General features: G+C 49.6%; 2 protein-coding genes across 2 annotated transcripts in view; one reads left to right on the top strand and one right to left on the bottom strand.

Moving 5' to 3' along the window:
• Positions 1-3,746: 3,746 nt before the first annotated feature.
• On the bottom strand, positions 3,747-16,864 carry PSMD3 (proteasome 26S subunit, non-ATPase 3). Its single transcript, XM_081028861.1, has 12 exons — positions 16,481-16,864; positions 14,024-14,214; positions 12,474-12,611; positions 11,109-11,245; positions 9,974-10,164; positions 9,716-9,819; positions 6,309-6,423; positions 6,084-6,203; positions 5,840-5,943; positions 5,444-5,599; positions 4,408-4,458; positions 3,747-4,216 (listed from the first exon to the last, which is right to left on the bottom strand). Exons 1-12 carry the CDS (start codon positions 16,698-16,700, stop codon positions 4,139-4,141), a joined length of 1,605 nt encoding a protein of 534 aa, XP_080884987.1. The 5' UTR covers positions 16,701-16,864; the 3' UTR covers positions 3,747-4,138.
• A 194-nt stretch (positions 16,865-17,058) lies between these two features.
• ORMDL3 (ORMDL sphingolipid biosynthesis regulator 3) overlaps positions 17,059-17,739 on the top strand; it is a 44,338-nt gene continuing 43,657 nt past the window's right edge. Inside the window, exon 1 of the mRNA XM_081028865.1 lies at positions 17,059-17,148. The gene's annotated coding sequence lies outside the window, so the exon portion shown is untranslated. The remainder of the gene's footprint in view (positions 17,149-17,739) is intronic.

Here is a 17,739-nt window from a genome sequence, read left to right as displayed (position 1 = left end):
AGGAAATTCACATTCACAAGCGTGGCCCCTTCCCCGAGCCGCTGAAACCTCCAGAGGACGCAGCCTGCCCCAGCCCAGATATTGTGTGAGCACTCTCTACACATTATCCAATGCATTCCTTTCAATAGGCTAATGTGGAGGGGACTAGAACCATTTCCTTTTGTACTGAAGATGAATCTGACCTCGGAGAGCTTAAGTAACTTGCCAAGTAGCAGAATCAAAGTCTTAAACTCTTAACCATCTAATCTCTTAACCAATGTCTGGCCTTCCTCACCTGTGACCAGGCCATCTCTAGACTCAGACTTTTATCTTCATCTACAGTCCTAGTGTGTCAGATGTTTGGTTCAGAAAAATATGTTAATTCTGACAAGGGTAGCCAGAATGGTGAAAGGGCTCAAGATCATGATTTGAAGAAAACAGGCTGTTTTGTCTGGGGAAGAGAAGGGTATTGTTGTATGGTCTCAAGAGCTAGAAGTGGGACAGGGAGTGGAGGCCACAGATAGACAGTTTTCAGCGCAACAGAAGGAAAGAGCTTTCTAATGGTCCTAGGTGTTGGAAGATGGAGTGGCTGCTTCCAGAGGAAGTGAGTTGCCGTCCCAGGAAGTGTTCTGGCATCCATCCCATAGGCTTAAAATCCAAATGTTGGCTGGCATTTATTGGGCACCTCTTATAGGTCAGACACCTTCCATTTAACTTTTGTCATTTCAGCTTATCAACCAAGTGGCAGGGTGTGGCTTATTCCCATTATAGACAAGGGAGGGCCTCCAAGAAGCTAAGGGCCTTGCCCAAGTTCACAGTGGAGGCAGAGCCAGGCAGGATTTGCTTCCCGGGCCCCTGTGGTTCCCATTACACTACTTCCTGTTCAGATTGCTGTACTTCTTGGCTAAGGACTCAATTCAGACTTCTGCCCCACCCAAGGTAGAATAAAGACCAGGTAGAGAGACAGCAAGGGCTTGTTACTGGCCATGACACACCCAGGCCTAGCTAGACCAAAATGATCGTCTGGCAAAGGGCCTGGCCCCAGGGATCCCTAGTTACTCATCCTTCTAGCTTCCAAATGCTTTCCCAGGTATTTCTCAATGGCCTGAACTGTTCAGCAACTTCCTCTCACACTTCTTGTTTTCATTTGGCACGAGGCTGGATCATCACTAGACTCAGCCTATGGGCCAAGATATGTACACCCTGAGTTAAGAATGGGTTTTCCATTTTTAAGTGGTTGGGAAAAAAATCAAAAGATTCTTTCATTACATGTAAAAATCATATGACATTCAAACCCCAGGGTTCATAAATAAATGTGTTTACGTATTGTTTATAGCTGCTTTCAAGAAGGGCGGAAGTGAGTAGTTGTGACAGACCATATGGTTCAGAAGCACAAAAAAAGTACTATCGGGCCCTTTAAGAAACTGTACATAGCACATGTGTGCAGGGAGACGGAGATGTTCTCTGCAGCACGATTTGTAATAGTAAACATGCCCACCAACAGGGGAATGGCTAAATAAATTATGGTCCATTCATGCCACATAGGCCTCCTTGGGACTCCCCCCACCCCCTGTACCTCCGCAATGAAACTCCACGAGGAAAGGAGTTTGTTTTATTCCGTTGTATTTACAGTGCCTGGAACACTGGGCTTCAATTTCAACATGATTAGACCTCAAAACCAATCCATACAGAGTAAAAAGAACAAGTTACATTCATGTGATACATCATTTACAAAGATTTAAAGACTCAAAACAATACTATGTTACTGGGGAGCATTTGAAGACTTGCTCCCAGGCATATGTCATCAGTTTCGCTCCGATAAAATTATAAAAATTCTCAAAAAAATTTACTATATTTTGTAGGAAAAGTGTAAAAACATAAACTGGAAGGCTACCCACTGAATTCGTTAGAGTGACTGCCTCTGGGGAAGGAGGGCCTGAGCAATGAACAAGGTGAGCTTCCGATTTATCTAATCTTTTTTCTTGGATTAAAACTTGACATGATAACAAATGTTAACGTCTCTTAAAGTTGGGTTGAAAGTACATGGGTATTTTATATTATACTTTGTATTTGTCCGTAGTTTTCTTTTATTTTTTTAATTATTTTTCAGTTTCTGTAGTTTTTTAATTAAAAAACAGAACTGGAAGATGGAAAACACAGTGAACTCTCCAAGCATAAAAATGACACTAACTTTTCTACGAAAAGGAAGCCAAGCTAATGGGGATGAATTACAAGAAATTTCCAAACAGTGAGCAGACAGAACAATGGTCTGTAGACTCAATGTGAGCAAGAACAGGAAATCCTAGCAAATGACCCCAAGTCTCTGTAACAGGGTGATAACCCTCTCTAATCGGTTACCAACCAAGAAAGGGTCTGAGGCACTTTGGGCCAGCCTCTGACTTTAAGATTTATAAACAATTATGAGGTTGGGCATCATTAGAAATATTAGTTACAATGAGACGTTTTAAGTAGGTTAGAAAGAGCCACAGGCAGCTGCACCTGCCCTCTGTATACAGCAAGGGCCTGCCCTCTGTATACAGTAAGTCCCCTTATCAGATACTCAAAAAGGCACTTTTAGAGGTCAGGTAAAGTGGTCAAGGGCCAGGACAGCCATATGGGGTGTGGGAAGAGTCCAGAGAGCAGTTTCCAGGCTCTCGGCCTCCCGTGGAAAGGTGCTGGCTCAGGTAGTAGATGGCCATCAGCTGTGACTAGTTGGCCAGCAGCTGTTACCGGTTAGCCATTGGCCACTGATGTAACTGCCATGGCCGAGCCAGTAAGCGCGGAGTGCAGTTAGCACGGATTGTGGCTAGCAAGGGGGTTGGTTGGCCGAGAAGCAGGTAGTGGATTGTGGATCGTGTGGCTCCTGCTTCCTGTGTCTCCAACCCAGCTGCCAGGGAGAATATAGTGGTGTGACTCCATCTATGGCTCCATGGGTGTTCCTTTTTGGCCTCAGCATATCCTGCGTTCTTATGTGGGGAGCAGGAGTTGAGACCCCGCGTGACACCCTGCATGACAGGGCTACACCAATGTGAGGTAGGAAGCAGGGAGGATGTGTAGGAAATCAGGGCGTGGAGAGGAACAATCCCCCCCTCCCCAGCCATGTTCAGATAACAGAGCTTGGCGGCAGCAGCGGACGTGTACAGCAATGTTCCAGATGCCAGCCAGAGAACACTGCGCTAATTCAAATGACCCAACATGGGGGAAACCTGCTGTGGGAGACTTTGAGACCTAGGCAGGCATTTCCCCACTAGGAGTATATGCAGCTGGAGTCGGTGGGCCGGGGGCCACAGGGAGGCCCCTCCTGCCTGACCCCAACTCTGCTCAGTCAGGAGCCCATCCCCATTCCCTAAAGGCACACTGAGCAAAACCCTGTTCTCTACCTGCTGCAGCCTCGGCAAGAGACCCTTCTCTCCTCTGCAAACCTCACTGGAGGGTCGGGTTCTCGCCTTTTCTTTGATCCTTTAGAAGCCGAGATTCCTAATTTGACGCAGGAGGTCAATGAGTCTGATCCTTTGACAGATGTGGGAAAGGAGCCTGAGAGGTTTAGCGATCTGCCCGATATCTGAGAGCCAGGCAGACACGGAACAGCAAAGCCAGGCCCTTCTGACCCCAGCTGTGTCTACCCCATCCTTGGCTTCCTGGTCATCTTCAGCGGCACCGTCCTCAGATTACACTGGGGGCTCGTATTCCAAGGCCAAGGAAAAAAACCTGAGTCTGTCAATACTGCAGGTGTGAAAGCCGAGTACTGTAATTAACTGATGTACAAAGAGCTTTGGAGAACTTTTTATTGTTTAAAAATCATAATTGAAGCTTCAAAAAACATACAACCCAACACATGTCCCAATTCCAGTCCCCTACTCCCTGGAGGAGAGCACAGGGCTTTCCCCTTCCATCTTGCTGCCCACACGACTAGCCAGGACCCTGCCCTGGGGAGGCCGCCTGCCCGCCCTCCTGCCCATCGTGTGCTAAGTCACCGGCTGGAGAGGGGCCCTGGAGTGAGGTGGGGTGGCTGGCTCTCTACACCCTTCACTCCCACCAGCACATCCGCAGTCTGTGAGCTGTGTGTGGGAAAAGGGGCTAGTTCCCTGGACGGGACCCCCCACGGGGGAAAGAGAAAGAGCCAGTCCCCACTCACCCCACCCTTCCCCAGCCCCCCAGCTCAAGGAAAGCTGTCATCATCATCCTCTGCCATCTCTTTAGCAAACTCCAAGTCTTGCTGCTCTCGCTCACGCCGCTCCTGGGGAAACAGATGGGGTGAGGGCTGGGCTCCTAAGGACCAGTTGGGCTCTCACTGCGAGCTTCACCCAGCCAGACCCACCCCCGGGCCAAAGCTTCACAGCTGCCCCAGCCCTTCCAGAAACGCCCCCTCTTCCCTTTTTGTAGGGAAGGTCTATCTTCCAGTTGTACCCGCAGCGGCGGACAGCTTACCTCTGCTGATTCCAAGTCCTTGTTGTATGATTTGGGAGGAAACCTCATTGCCTGAAGCAAAGTAGAGAGAGGAGCAAGATGAAGAGGCGGCACTAACTTATCACATTTATTATGTTCCTTCTGGGGATCAGGCACCAAGGTATGAGCAAGACACGCTATTCACTGTCCAGTTTAACAGTTGGGGAGCTGGGCATGGAAATGAACTATTATAATACCATGTGGTAAATGCTAAAAAAAGAATTAGGAGAATCTGGCGCTATAAGTGACTAACCTGGATTGGGCAGGCAGGGGGAGTGGCAGGGGGCAGGCAAAGGAGGGCGAGTGGACTGGCTGTGGGAATGGAGGAAAAGCAGTCCAGGCAGAGGACTCAACATGTGAAAGGCCTGGCCTGAGTGGGTCAGTTTTGGGGGGAGGAGGTGCAGGAGAGCAGTTATGGGGAGGCTAGGACACACGGGACCAGATCACAAAGGGCCTTGTGTCTCTCGAAGCACAGCATTTGCCCAGTTTTAAGCACGGCAGCGCTATCCCTCGTTCCCAGGGAGGAGGAGACCAGGAGAAATCCAGCAGCCAAACAGCCCTGGCACCTAACTCAGTGCCTGACACAGGAGAAGGGCTTAACAGCGCTTCTGTTAGAACCAGACACCGCTACGACCTTTTACACAAGTTAGACTCCACTAAGTGCCTTAAGACAGTGATTTCATTTAATGGCTGTGAAGTAGGCAGGGCAAGCTATACCTCACGATTAGCTTCACAGGTGGAGAAACAGGCTCAGAGAAGGCAAATGACTCCAATTCGGAAACAAATCTAGAACCCTGAACTCTGAATCTGTCTCGTCCCCCTTGGCAACCAGACCCCTTAAAAGCAACTGAAGGTGCTGTAGTCTCACAAAGTCCTTTGCGCTTCTGGGGCCCCCTGCCCTGCCATTTAGTGATTTTACAGAGACAGACTAGGAACTGGGCCCCACATCCAGCCAAGCTCCCGCGAGGCAGCGCTGGGTGTGGTGTGGAGGGCGGGCCTCGCAGCCAGGCGGTCTCACCTTGACAGACATGTTGTGGATGTCCAGGCAGAAGGAGATGCGCTGGTGGAAGGCGAGCTGGGGCTCCCGGGTGGAGTAGATGTCAGTCATCTCCTTGGACTGCACATAGCCCTTCTCGTGGTTGATGCTGGCCTCAATGACGCCATCCCGGATGGCCTGCAGGTCCCCGAAGGGAGGCGGCACCACAAAGCCCATCCGCTAAGTCCCATCGCTGTGTCTTCCTGACACTCACACACTCACTCACATACATTCTCTCTGGCAGCTTCCTGGCTGCACTGCAGACTGGTCTGAAAAGACTGCTCTGCTTCACCCATTCCCGTCCCGTCCATTCCCTCCCACTCCCACCCCCTGAAATAAGGCAGAAGGTGACAACGATGGTGCCCAAAGCAGCCCCACCTTGGCAACAATGAACTCTGCATCCTCTGGGCTGTCCAGCTGCAGCTTCTGGGCGATGTCAGCCAGGGAGATTCGGGAATAGGAGAGGCTGATCATGCGCACACCTGGGAGAGGAAGGAGTGGCGGGTGGGCAGGGCAGCACAGACCCTTCCCGCCCACAGACACCCACAGGGTTGTCCCATCCCTTGGAGAAGCCGAGTCTGGGTCCCGCTCTTCCAGGGGCCCCTCAGGCTCTGAACCACACCTGTCTTAATGACGTTGTGCCGCAGTCGGATGATTAGGGTGTAGGTCCCATCTGCCTGAAACTTGTCTCCAAACTGGTCCAGGACCAGGTTGAACTTGGCTAGGTTTCCCGTCCTGACAGCTGTGGGGGAAAGAGGAGTGGACAGATGATGCAAATGGGCATACAAATCAAAGAGGCCACAGGGCCAGGGGGTCTGGCAAGCTCTGGGCGGGGCTCCGGCCTCACCTTGGGTCAGAAGGAAGTAGGGCATGAGTGAGCGCTTGAGGGATGGTTGACGGAACTGCAGGCGGTCCGGGATCTCCCCCAGCAACAGCTCCACCACAATTAGAAGCTTGTGCACCTGCCAATGTGACAGGAACAGTGGGCAGGGAGTTCCCCCGGACGGAAGAAGAGCATGAAGTGGGGCTTCAAGTCAGTCAGATACACTGGGCAATGGGGACAGCGCCCTGGGACTGGCCTGTGACCAGGCCCATGGAGAGAGGACAAACCCCGGAACCTGTGCTGGGCAGTGATCGAAGCTCTGCCTTTGGAGCCAGGTACTGGGAATACCTGCCCCTTTGACCACACTTAACCCTAAGCTTCATGTCGTCTGGCCAGTCAGCACACGCATTGCTCTGAAACAGCAATATTCGCAAGTGCAGCCCAGTGCCCAATTTCTGTGGCTGAGCAATGGGGAGGGCCCAGGGCCCAGAGGCCTAGGAATGGAACGTGAGTCAACCACGGGTTAGGTTAGGGAGGTGGATTGTTACTGGAGGAGAAGAGGAAAACAACGTGGAAAACTAGTTATCTGGGTAGAGGCAGAACCTCAGTGAACAAGCCGTGTATGAACATAGGAGGCTGGCTGGAAAACTAAGCCTTTTTTCCTCCTCCATAAAACCATGATGTATATCTGAATAGCGCCTGCTGTGGATTCAGCACCGTGCAAGGAAAACCACGGTGGAGGGGACGACGCCCGGCTATTAAGGAGCTTTCTACCACGCAGGAGAGACATGAACATCATGTGATAACAGGTCAGAATGGGTGGTGGGTGATCGTGCCCACACCTGGGCAAGGGCTCTCCACCCTCCACGTACCCCAAGGCTGCCCTGTCCCTGGGTATCACCTACGGGTGAGGGGAAACCCATGGAAACGGTAGAAGTTAATGTATGCCTGAAGGATTCTGATGAAGTAGAAAGAGGAGGGACGATGTTTCAGTCAAGGGAACAGCTTGGAGGAGAAGAAGGCAAATGTGAAGACACCTCGGGGGCGTCTAGGGGGCTATCAGGACAGACGACTGGGGCCAGTCTGGGGAACGGCTGCTTTGAATGCCAGGCTGAGTTCTGACTTTGGAGACAGCACGCTAGTCTTAATGTGCAGCGCGGAAATGCTGAGCAGCTGAGCCCTTGGTTTCCTCATCCCCCAGATGGCACAATAACAACAGTAACACCTGGCCTGCCTACGTCCTGAGAATTAAGAGTCATACTCTACTGGGCAGGCCATGGGGAGTAATGCAAGCTTCCTGGGCAAGGTAAACACGTGCCTGGAGCGCTGCGCACTCGGGCAGTTGTGCGGAAGCTGGGCTGGTGGAAGGCAGAGTGGGGCCAGAAATTAGTGGCTTGAACAAGGGCACTGGTCATCAGAGAGGAGACACATACAAAAAACATGGAGGCAAATCAAGACGACTCAGTGATCGGGAAGAAAGGTAGGGAGTCAGGTGATCGGAGGCTCCCACCTCCATCAGTTGGGAGAACAGGAGGCAGCACTGGTCAGGGCGCCCAGAAGGGTCTGTTTGCGACAAGTGGCGTGTGAGTCGTGGGTGAGCATCTGCATGGAGATGGTTGGCGGGAAGCTGGATGTGTAGGTCTGGTGTTCAGGGTAAGGGACTAAATTAGTAGCATGGGCTGAACCGGGGGCCTCCAAATTCATATATTAAAGACCTCAGCCCCCAATACCTCAGAATGTGACTATATAGAGCCTTTGAGGAGGTAATTAAGGTAAATAAGGTCATATGAGTGGGCCCGAATCCAATTCCTTGTAGGAAGAGATTAGGGAAGACCATTTGAAGACGCGGGAAGAAGATGGCTCTCTATGAGCAAAAGGGACGCCCTTGGGAGAAACCGACCGCGCTGACACCCAATCTTGGGACTTCTGGCTTCCTGAACTGTGATGAAATACATTTCTCTTGTTTAAGCCCCTGCACTCAGGTACCTTACCATGTCAGCCTGAGCAGACTAAGAGTTAGTAATAGACTCTGGTGAAGGTCAGAGTTGAGCTACAAAGCAAATAAGCTTACCCAAGGAGAGAATGTGGATTTTACTATGGATGGGTAAGCTGTCAAAGCGTTCTGTTGTGGACTCCACTTTAAACTTGATGTCCCCCTTTACACACTCTCACTGTCCTGGTCATGACTGAAAGGTAGCTTTCCTACCTGTGCTCTTTCCCCATTCCTACCCATCTCTTCCAAGGCCTTCTTGGCCCAACACTTACTTGCTCAAGCCCCTCTGGTGGGAAGTCCCCCAACTCTGCTTTCCTCTCAAGCAACCATTCCATCTCTTTCCTGCTCCCTTACCAACAGTCCACTGGCCAAAAACCTCACTCCAGCACTGTCTCTGCCCCTTCCTGCCACCTGGCTACTCCCCAGAAAACTTGAAAACCTTCTTCGCCCATAGTGAAATCTGGTTTGAAAACACTGCTTACCCCACAACGCCTATCCCTGGTATGCGGACACAGTCTATGTTAATCAACTGTATTTTTAGTGGTTTTTAGAAGAAACTTTAGTGTATGTCCTATATTAGAAGCAATCTAACATTCTGCACATGTATCCAGTGTGTCTGAAAAGCCATTCCTTTCTGTGAAAATTCTACCTATCTTTCAAACACTGAATCGAAGTTAACTTTTTTAAGATCTCTTTATTTGACCAAAACCAAACCTTCCTTTCTCTGAACTTCTGAACAAAACAAACAAACCGAATCTCCTACCACACCGACCTAATCATTGTGTATTTTTGTCTTGTTCTCTTTCAAGAGCATTAGGAAGTGGGTATAGTATTAAGGTGGGACCAAACGTTTGTAATTGGGAAAACTGGGTCGAAATTCTGGCTACCAGGCCCTCAAGCCTTTCTGAGTCAATGTTCACTATTTATCTCCTCGAGGTCCAACACCATTTCTTATCCCTCTTTTCTAGCCCTCACAGTGCCTAGTACCAAGGTCAGCACTCCAAAACAAAACATAACAACAAAATAAACACACAAAAACCAACCCTAGGTGACTGACAGTTCTCAGGTGATCAAGGCTCATCTCCATCTGAATGAGCCGCCTGATGGAGACTTCCTGGGGTCCCTGGCCAGACCACACTGCTCCGAAACGCGTATGAGGGACCAGGTAAGAGCCTGAGGTTATCAACACAATCCACGCCCATGCCTGGAATAACTATATGGGCTGGGGAATCAGGACTATTCTAAACCTATCGACCAAGGAGAATACTCTGAACATAATTGCCAGAGGTGGAGGTGGCGTCTGCTTCGTGTGCTCTGAACAATGCCACCTTTTGGATAATGGACATTAAGGAAGCCTTCCCTGGCCCCTCATATAGGGGCACAAAACTAAAGTGTTATCAGATGAGCAAGTGGCGAAGGGGTGAGAATTGCTGCTCACAGTCTGTTTGAAGCCGACAGCTGTGTGCTGAGGGGCCTTGCGAAGGGCATTGGTCATTGTTCTCCGGGCCTCTGAGTATTCCAACTGGATGGCTTTGATCCGCCCTGGGTGTGGAGAAGAGGAGAGTGGATCAAGAGAATGGCACCACCCAAACCCCCTTGCAAACCAGAGGGCCAAAGCACCTCTGACGTACGCAGTGCACCACATTTTTAGGAAATCTGCACTAAGGAAACCTGAGACACCCTCTGACATGCTCACCTGTGTAGTAGAGGTACCTTGCCCACTCGTTATTGTTGGCCTGCTCAGGGAACACGGACTTGGACACCAGCTTCTCTGCCTGGTCGTACAAGTTATAGTGCAGGTAGTTTCGCAGCAGGAGGTTCAGCAGGGTGGCCTGCCCGTCGGCATCGTGCCGGAGGGTGGCCGTCCGGAGCCGAGCATGCAGGAAACTTCGAGAAGGAAAGAAAAAAGATGTCAAAGGCCTCAATTAAGAATGCTTCAGACTGCCTTTGACCTCTCCATTCTCTCTCAATCCCTAAAAACGTGATACAGACTGCTTTTCTGGTTATTTACAGAATATTCAACCACTGAATGCCTACTGTGTGAGTCAATATTCTAGGTGCACCAAAAGGACAGAACCCTGCTCTCGGGGAGCCTGCAGTCTAGTGAAGGAGACAGACAATGATCCTGATAGGTGAGTGAATTATGCTGCAGTATAGAAGGTGATAAGAGCTATGGAGAATCAGGGTAAGTACAATGGGGCACATGAAAGGCAAGGAGGATGGGGCTGCGATTTTAAACAGCATGGTCAGGGTGAAACTCACTGAGAGTTAATTAAACAAAGGCGTGAAGGAGGCAGGGAGAAGAGTACTCTCAGAAGAATGAGGGGCCAGTGCAAAGACTGAGGAGGAGTGTGGCCGGCATGCCCAAGGGAGACTAGGAGGCCACCGTGGCTGAGCAGTGAGTCGGGGAGCAGGGGGAGATCAAGTCAGCAGGCAGTGACGGGCCAGAGCACGCTGGGCCTTATGCCCTATGGCGAGGCCTCTGGCTCTTCCCTGAGGGAAACGGGGAGCCACTGCAGGTTAAGCAGAGTGAAATGGTTTCCAGCTTGTCATTCCACCCTTGACCTACCAATCAGTCCTCCCTTGATGGGAGGTGAAGGGAAGAGGCCGGGACAGTTCTTAACAGCCCAGGAGCCATCTCCATTTCTTCATCTAACATCAGTGTCTCTCTCAACCCTCATATGGCTCAGGGCATGTTAACCATTGTCCCCATTTCCTCTGGGCACTTTACATCTACCAGCTTATCGCCTTCTGCTAGTCCGTAACTGTGGTCGTGGCTGACCACGTTTCTGACCCCACAGGCCAAGAGTGAGACCCTTGGCCACCGGTACCTGCGCACCACATCCAGCTTGTCCAGGAACTCGTAGACCCGGGCGTGGTAATAGTAACACTTGGCAGCCACGAGGTCTAGGGCCCGGCGGTTCTGAGTGCTGATCTTCTGCATCAGGTCATCAGAGATCTTCTGTGCCTGGGGAGGCAGCCAAGAGAAGAATCAAGTGGTAGTTCCGCTAAAAGTTAAACATGGAGCCATCACATGAGACAGCACCCCCCTCCTAGGCATATATACCCCAAAGAACTGGAAACATTTGTTCACATAAAAACTTGTACACAGTGTTCATAGCAGCATTACTCACAATAACCAAAAAGTGGAAACAACCCAAATGTCCATCACTCTATGAATGGATAAACAAGATGTGCTGTATCCATACAACGGAATGTTATTCAGCCTTAAAAATGAATGGCGGATAGATACGTGGACAACATGGACAAATCTAGAAAACATTATGCTAAGTGACAGAAGCCAGGCACAAAAGGCCACGTTACATAATTCCGTTTATATGAAATGTCTAGAATAGGAAAACCCATGAGATATACAATAGATTAGTGGTTGCCAAGGGGTTGGGGTGAGGATAGGGAGTGATTATTAATAGGTACTAGTGTGGTGTTTCTTTTTGGGGTGATGACAAATTGTTCTGGAACTGGATAGTGATGATAGCTGCACAACCTTGTGAATATACCAAAAACCATGGAAGTGTATACTTAAAGGGGGTGAATTATATCTAAAAAACAAACAAAAGCCAATTAGTTGCAAAGAAAGGAAAAAACAAAACATGGCATTGAGGAGTGGGACCTGTCATTTCTTGAGTGTGCTCTTGGGACAGTGGTTATGACTGACAAAGAAACTGGCCCCAAGTGGAGGGAGTGGTGGAAATGTAATATAATATCCAAAACGGAGTTGTTCAGTCCCATAATAAGAGCTGCTATTTATTAAAATAATGCGTAAGCTTACTATGTTCAGATCATTGTGCTAAGTATTCTTGAACATACTATTTTATTTAATACTTGGAAGTTGGGCATTATTTTCCCCACTTTACATATTGCTAGGAGATATTAATCTGCCGAAGGTACAGCTGGGATGTGAACCCAGGTTTTTCTGTCTCCAAATCTACTTTTCTCAAAAGAATCTACATACGGATATTGTGCCACAGAGTGAGCACTGCCAGCCCTTCCCCTTGGTGCTTAGGCAGGAATTGAGGGGTCTTCCCTGGCTGTGGGATTTGGTGCATTCCAACGGGGGAAGGGTTTGGGGGGCGGTTAACTCAGGAATTATCTCCGTTTCTCCACTAGAGACAATCTCCCCTGCCAACCCCTTGGACTGCTAGGGGTATGTGAATCATTCTCCCTGGTCCTGATACCTCTTTGTAGCGCTTGCTGTTCATCAGGAAGATGACCACCAGGAGTTGTAGATAGGCTTCCACTTCAGGCAGGAGGGGCGCCGAAGCAGCTTTTCCTGTTCGGGGACGGAACTGTAAATCAGCTTCTGTGTCCATGGGCTAGGAGAGGACATGAGTTACCATGGAAAAGCTCAGTCAGATCAATCAACCAAGAAATTATTAAGCACTCACTATGTATTTCAACAAATACTGAGTGCCTACTATATGCCAAGATTTTTCTAGGTGCTGGGGATAAAAACAAATTAAAGATGGAAGTCTCTTTCCGAAAGGAGTTAAGGAGGCTGGCAATACAATACCGCACACTATAATACAATACAATACAATACAGAAGAGGATTACAGGAAACAATTATACAGAATGTACTGGGGAAAGAAAGATGATGTAGGACCCCTCACAGAACCTACAATCTAAGTGTAGAGATTAAACCACCACACCTGGAACTACTACGTACAAATTCTATCAGACAAGGTTTAATGAAGCGATGTAATTCTAGAAATGAGATCAAGAATAATGAGACCAAAAAATTTTTTTTTGTAGGTACAAGGAAATTTTGGGGAAATTGATACATATATATATATATATATATAGTACCTATTTTTAGGTCTAGTCACTAAAACTGGAATAACATGTAACAGCTCAAAAAGTGATCATGTTGGGTGAATTTAAAAAGCATTCCGGGTGGGGATGGGGAAGGGGCTTTTCCCCTTTCCCAGATAATCAACTCTTCATCGTTCCACCTCAAGGGATTCCCTGAGATTTCACATCCATGGAACAGACTGTAAGCATACAGGATTTTAGGGAGATGAAGGTGGCTGAAGCGTCTATAAGGTTTGAGAAGGGGCAGGATCTGGACGACAAGGGAGATTTTACAGCCGGGAGGAAAAGGTGAGGTCTCTCCTGGCTCGAGACCACTAGGACTATCAAACTAACTTCATCAGCAGTCACTGCATGCCAGGCACTGTTCTAGGAGCTTTATACATACTGCTCCCTGGCCACTGCCCTCCAAATCTGTTCATCACCATTCAACAAATGAAGCAAATGTGGCACAAGGAAGTTAGCTAGGTCACTTGCTCAAGTCCCACAGGTACCAACGAAATGGTAGAGTTTAGCTTCAAATTCAACCCCACCTCCAAACCCTGTGCTCCCAACCTCTGTTTAGAGATCCTCCACTGAGAAGCTTCAGAGGCAAAGAGGTGGTGGCACCTTCTCCTAGGACAAGAGAGACATTGCCTAACTGCAGGGAGAGGGTCCATGTTGGGGGATAGTGGGAAACGAGTTTGGTTGGAAGGGTCCTGATTCCCCGCTCCTCTCCCTGACTCGGAAGAATGACACTACAGGGCAGAAGGCTGGTTCCCTTGGTCATGGGCAAATGAGGATTAAAACGGGCTTCTTTGGTTCATTACTCTGCCACAGCAGGTAACCAGACGGTCTTCAGGATGGGAACAACTACACGGGGGCGGGTGGTAATGAGACCAAGCCCGCACTCTTTAAAGCCGGCCTGACTCACTCACCTCTTCCAGGAAGGGTAGCAAGAAGTCTCGAGTGGCATTATTTGAGGTGAAGAAGCCATGCACAGCCTTGTAGAGAACATAGTGGTTGAGGCGACGTGATGTGGACGGCAGCATCCGCAGAGCCCTTAGCACGAAACGAGGCTCCTTGCCCGAAACTGCCTTCTCCAGCTGTTTCACATGCTCCTTAATATCTGTGGAGGACCAGAGGAGGACAGAAAGGTTCCTTTCAACTCCTTCTATTCCCCCACCACTCTAGGCAAGTAGTTCTAAGGAGCCTCTTACAGGGCAGGATGTGGCCAATCACCTCTTTTACCCTAATCGGGCTAAGCAATACTTATGGACGCCATTGATTTTTAAGACATAACCAAGAGACAAAAATAAGTAAAGCTGGGATAGGGGAAGAGGTAAAGGGTGGGAGAAAGAGGAAGAAAGGAAAAAAATGATGAGAAACAAAACAGATCTCTAAATAGGACAATACTTTCTAAATGTAAACAACGGGAGAAATCACATACACGATAGACAAACTTGGCTTCATAAAAATCCTTTTGAATAATTGTGTAAACAAAAGAAAAATATCTGCAACAAATGTGACTAAAGATTTACATTCTTATTCTACAAAGAGCTTGTATAAATGATTAAGATAAATATGGGGTGAAAAGGACATTTCTGCTGGTATAATGTAAACCAGTACTGTTTTCCTGGAGAATACCTACCCAAAACCTTAACAACATTTACCCTTTTGACTCAGGCATATAGAGAATCTATACTGAAGAAAAAACTATAAAGGTAGATTAAAAACTTGGGTACAAAAGTGATGGCTGCAAAGCTCTTAATAACAGTAAGAACTTGGAAACAATCTAACTGTCCAAGAACAAGGGAATGCAATCAATTGGCAGTTCCTGTATAGTTAGCACAGGGTGCTTGGGTCACATGAATGATATAACGATGACAACAGCTAACATTTAGGGAAGGTTTACTAGGTGTTCTTCATGTGCTAAGCACCGTTCTAAGCATCTTACTCTTCGCAACAACCCAATGAAGTAGGTACTACTACTCTCATGATAGAGACGAGGAAACTAATTCTGGAGGCTTGTATTCTTGGCCACTGTGTCAGGTATTCCATAACCGTTTCTGCAATAAATTGAATGCCCCGACGGTGGACATGTAAATGAAAACACACACTCATCTGTATTTAGTTATGCCTTGTTCCAAACCATACATATAACTTGATCTCAATTATGGGAGAACAGCTCAAAAACTGATAGGAAAAACGGTGAACCATGGTTGATTTTTCTCCCCCAAAGTTTTTACAATAAACACGAGTTACTTTACAATAAGGAAGTGAAGTGTTTATGAGAAACGTAATGTATATACCCAGTCAGGAATGCTGAGTGGCACCTTTGCTATTATTGGCTATCATTACTTTAGGTAAAAGGATCTTTATTCGATGCTGAGCCTATTACCTAACTTTAAAGTAGGAGCTGATGCAGTCAACACCATCACATCCTCAAAAAAACCCCCCAGGAGCATACTTTTGCTTATCTCAGTGTTTTTGAGCTGTTTTCTCAGGCAGTTAAGTAGAGGGAAAACCCAAGAAACAGTTCGGTCCCACTTGATGCAGAACTGGGAAAACAGCCCCAGGCTCCCAGTGGAAAGCGCGCGCCCTACCCACTCCAAACGTGGACAGGAAGCTCCACGTAGGAAGAGGGGAGCGTGAACTTGGCGGCACTAGAGGATGGCAGAAAACTGGGAACAGGCACCTGGGAGAAAAGAAATGGGGGGACTCGTATACAGTTTTGATCCAAGGGGAGTGTGAGGAACTCAACGTTGACACCTGAAAAGTTGAAACGCGTGTAAAGGTCTTTAAGCCCTTCGGAAACAAAATGGAAACAGGAGTAAGGGCTTGAAGGGGAAGGGAAGAAAAGATGGGATCGTTTAGGCACCTCAATTACAGACACAAAGAAGCAAGAGACTAGGTAGAAAGGCTCCTCTTAGGGGAGTTGGCTAAAAGTGGTTAAGACAACAGACACCTTTGTCCACTCTTAAAACTCAGAGGCCAGTGTTCTGCGTCGTCCTGACCCCTTTACGCACGTAAATACACACACTGCTTCCTCGAGGGAAGAGGGATCGATCACGTATTGGGCGCGATAGACTCGGTCCGGGGACGGAAAGGGGGCTGGTCGGAGGGGGGGCTCCGGGGGAGTCCACGGGCGCGGGGAGACCCAGCTGTAGCTGCAACGCCCGGCGGGGGCGGAGGGTGAGGCAAGGGCGTCCCGCGCCGGAAGTTACCGGGTCTGGGGTCGGGAGTGTCAGCGTAGTGGGGGCGGCACTTCGGCGGGGGGGGGTGATCCTAAGGAACCCGGGATGGTGGAGGTTGCAGTAAGGTCCCGGGAGAAGCTGGATCACCAGGGCGCCGTCACCCGTGATCACAGCACGTCCCCGGCCGGGTTCTCATACCCTCCAAGGTGACGGTGTCCAGCTCTCGCTGCGAATGCTCAGCTGCCGCCGTCGCCGCCTTGCCGTCAGTCTCCCCCGTTGACCCGCCACCCGCCGCCGCCTCCTCCTTCATCTCCACATCCTGGGGGGCCGGGGGCGGCGGTGGTTCCTGTTCCCCTCCGCCAGGCGGCGGCTTCGCCTTGTCCGCGCCGCGGCGCCGTGCCGAGCCTTCCTGCTTCATGGCGCCCGGGGTCGCGGCCTAGTCCGGGGTCCGAGGCCGGGGCCTCGCGTGAACCTTCAAACCAGAGACCAGGAACCGAGCCGGGCCTGCACACAAGCGCGGGCTCGTGTCGGGCCGCACGATGACAGAGCAGCTACAAACCCCTTCCCAGCGCTGGGCCTTCTGGGAAACGCCAGGCCCCGCGGGCCGATGGCCGAGTCCACAAAGGGGAAAGAAATCAACAGTCGAGGTGCAGGATGGGGGTGGATCTTCGAGGAAGGAGCGGGGAGGAGCCTGTGTGAGTTTGTGGGGCTGTCTTTGGAGTACTTAAGTGTGTTTTCTTTCTTTCTTTTTCTTTTTTTTTGACCTCCGGAGTGCATTTTTGGGCATGTCCACGAGAGGTCCCTTCAGGCTCCAATCTGGGTTACATCGGGCTCTTAGAGCACCCACCCCAACCAGCGTGGAGTAGGTAAGGCCTCCCAGGACGCAGGGCGTGATGTCTCGAGTGGCCGCGCGGGGTTCTCGTCCAAACTCGGTCAATTTGCCCCGCCACCGGCTGGGGTCGCCTTCGACATCTGCGAGTCTCGCCCTGAACAGCCAGCGGCCCAGTGCATCCGGCGCGAGGGAATTCAAGAAGTTGGGAAAGAGGGATGTGGAGCTAAAGAGGCTGTTTGACTTAAAATAAAACCAAACTGGAGAGTAGGAAGAATACCATGGGAATCGGACTTCCTTGGCAGATTTTAGCTACAGCTGAACATAAGGCATCAAAGCTCTGCAGCCTGGGAGCGTGGATAGGGGCAGAGTACATTTGTGTACAATCACTTTAGCAAAATTTAGGGGTCCGCTCTATGTACGGCCTAGAGCTAACGCATTCGGGAGTGGGGTAGTAAAGAAAAGCTCTAGAATGCAGTCTGCTGGAAACTTGTGCTCTGGGTTGCAGCGTATTGTTGAGACCGGAGGAAGGAGGGTGGAAGTCCCTATTGGCAGAAGCTCCAGGGAGTCCGTTGGGGCGCCGGTATGCATCCAGACAGACATTATAGTGAAATGGGGAACAGAATAG

The sequence above is a fragment of the Rhinolophus hipposideros genome (assembly GCF_964194185.1).
Source record: "Rhinolophus hipposideros genome assembly, chromosome: 20".
Classification (NCBI taxonomy): Eukaryota; Metazoa; Chordata; class Mammalia; order Chiroptera; family Rhinolophidae; genus Rhinolophus; species Rhinolophus hipposideros.
Note: the sequence above shows the minus strand (reverse complement) of the source record. Positions and strands in the feature narration are given on the sequence as shown.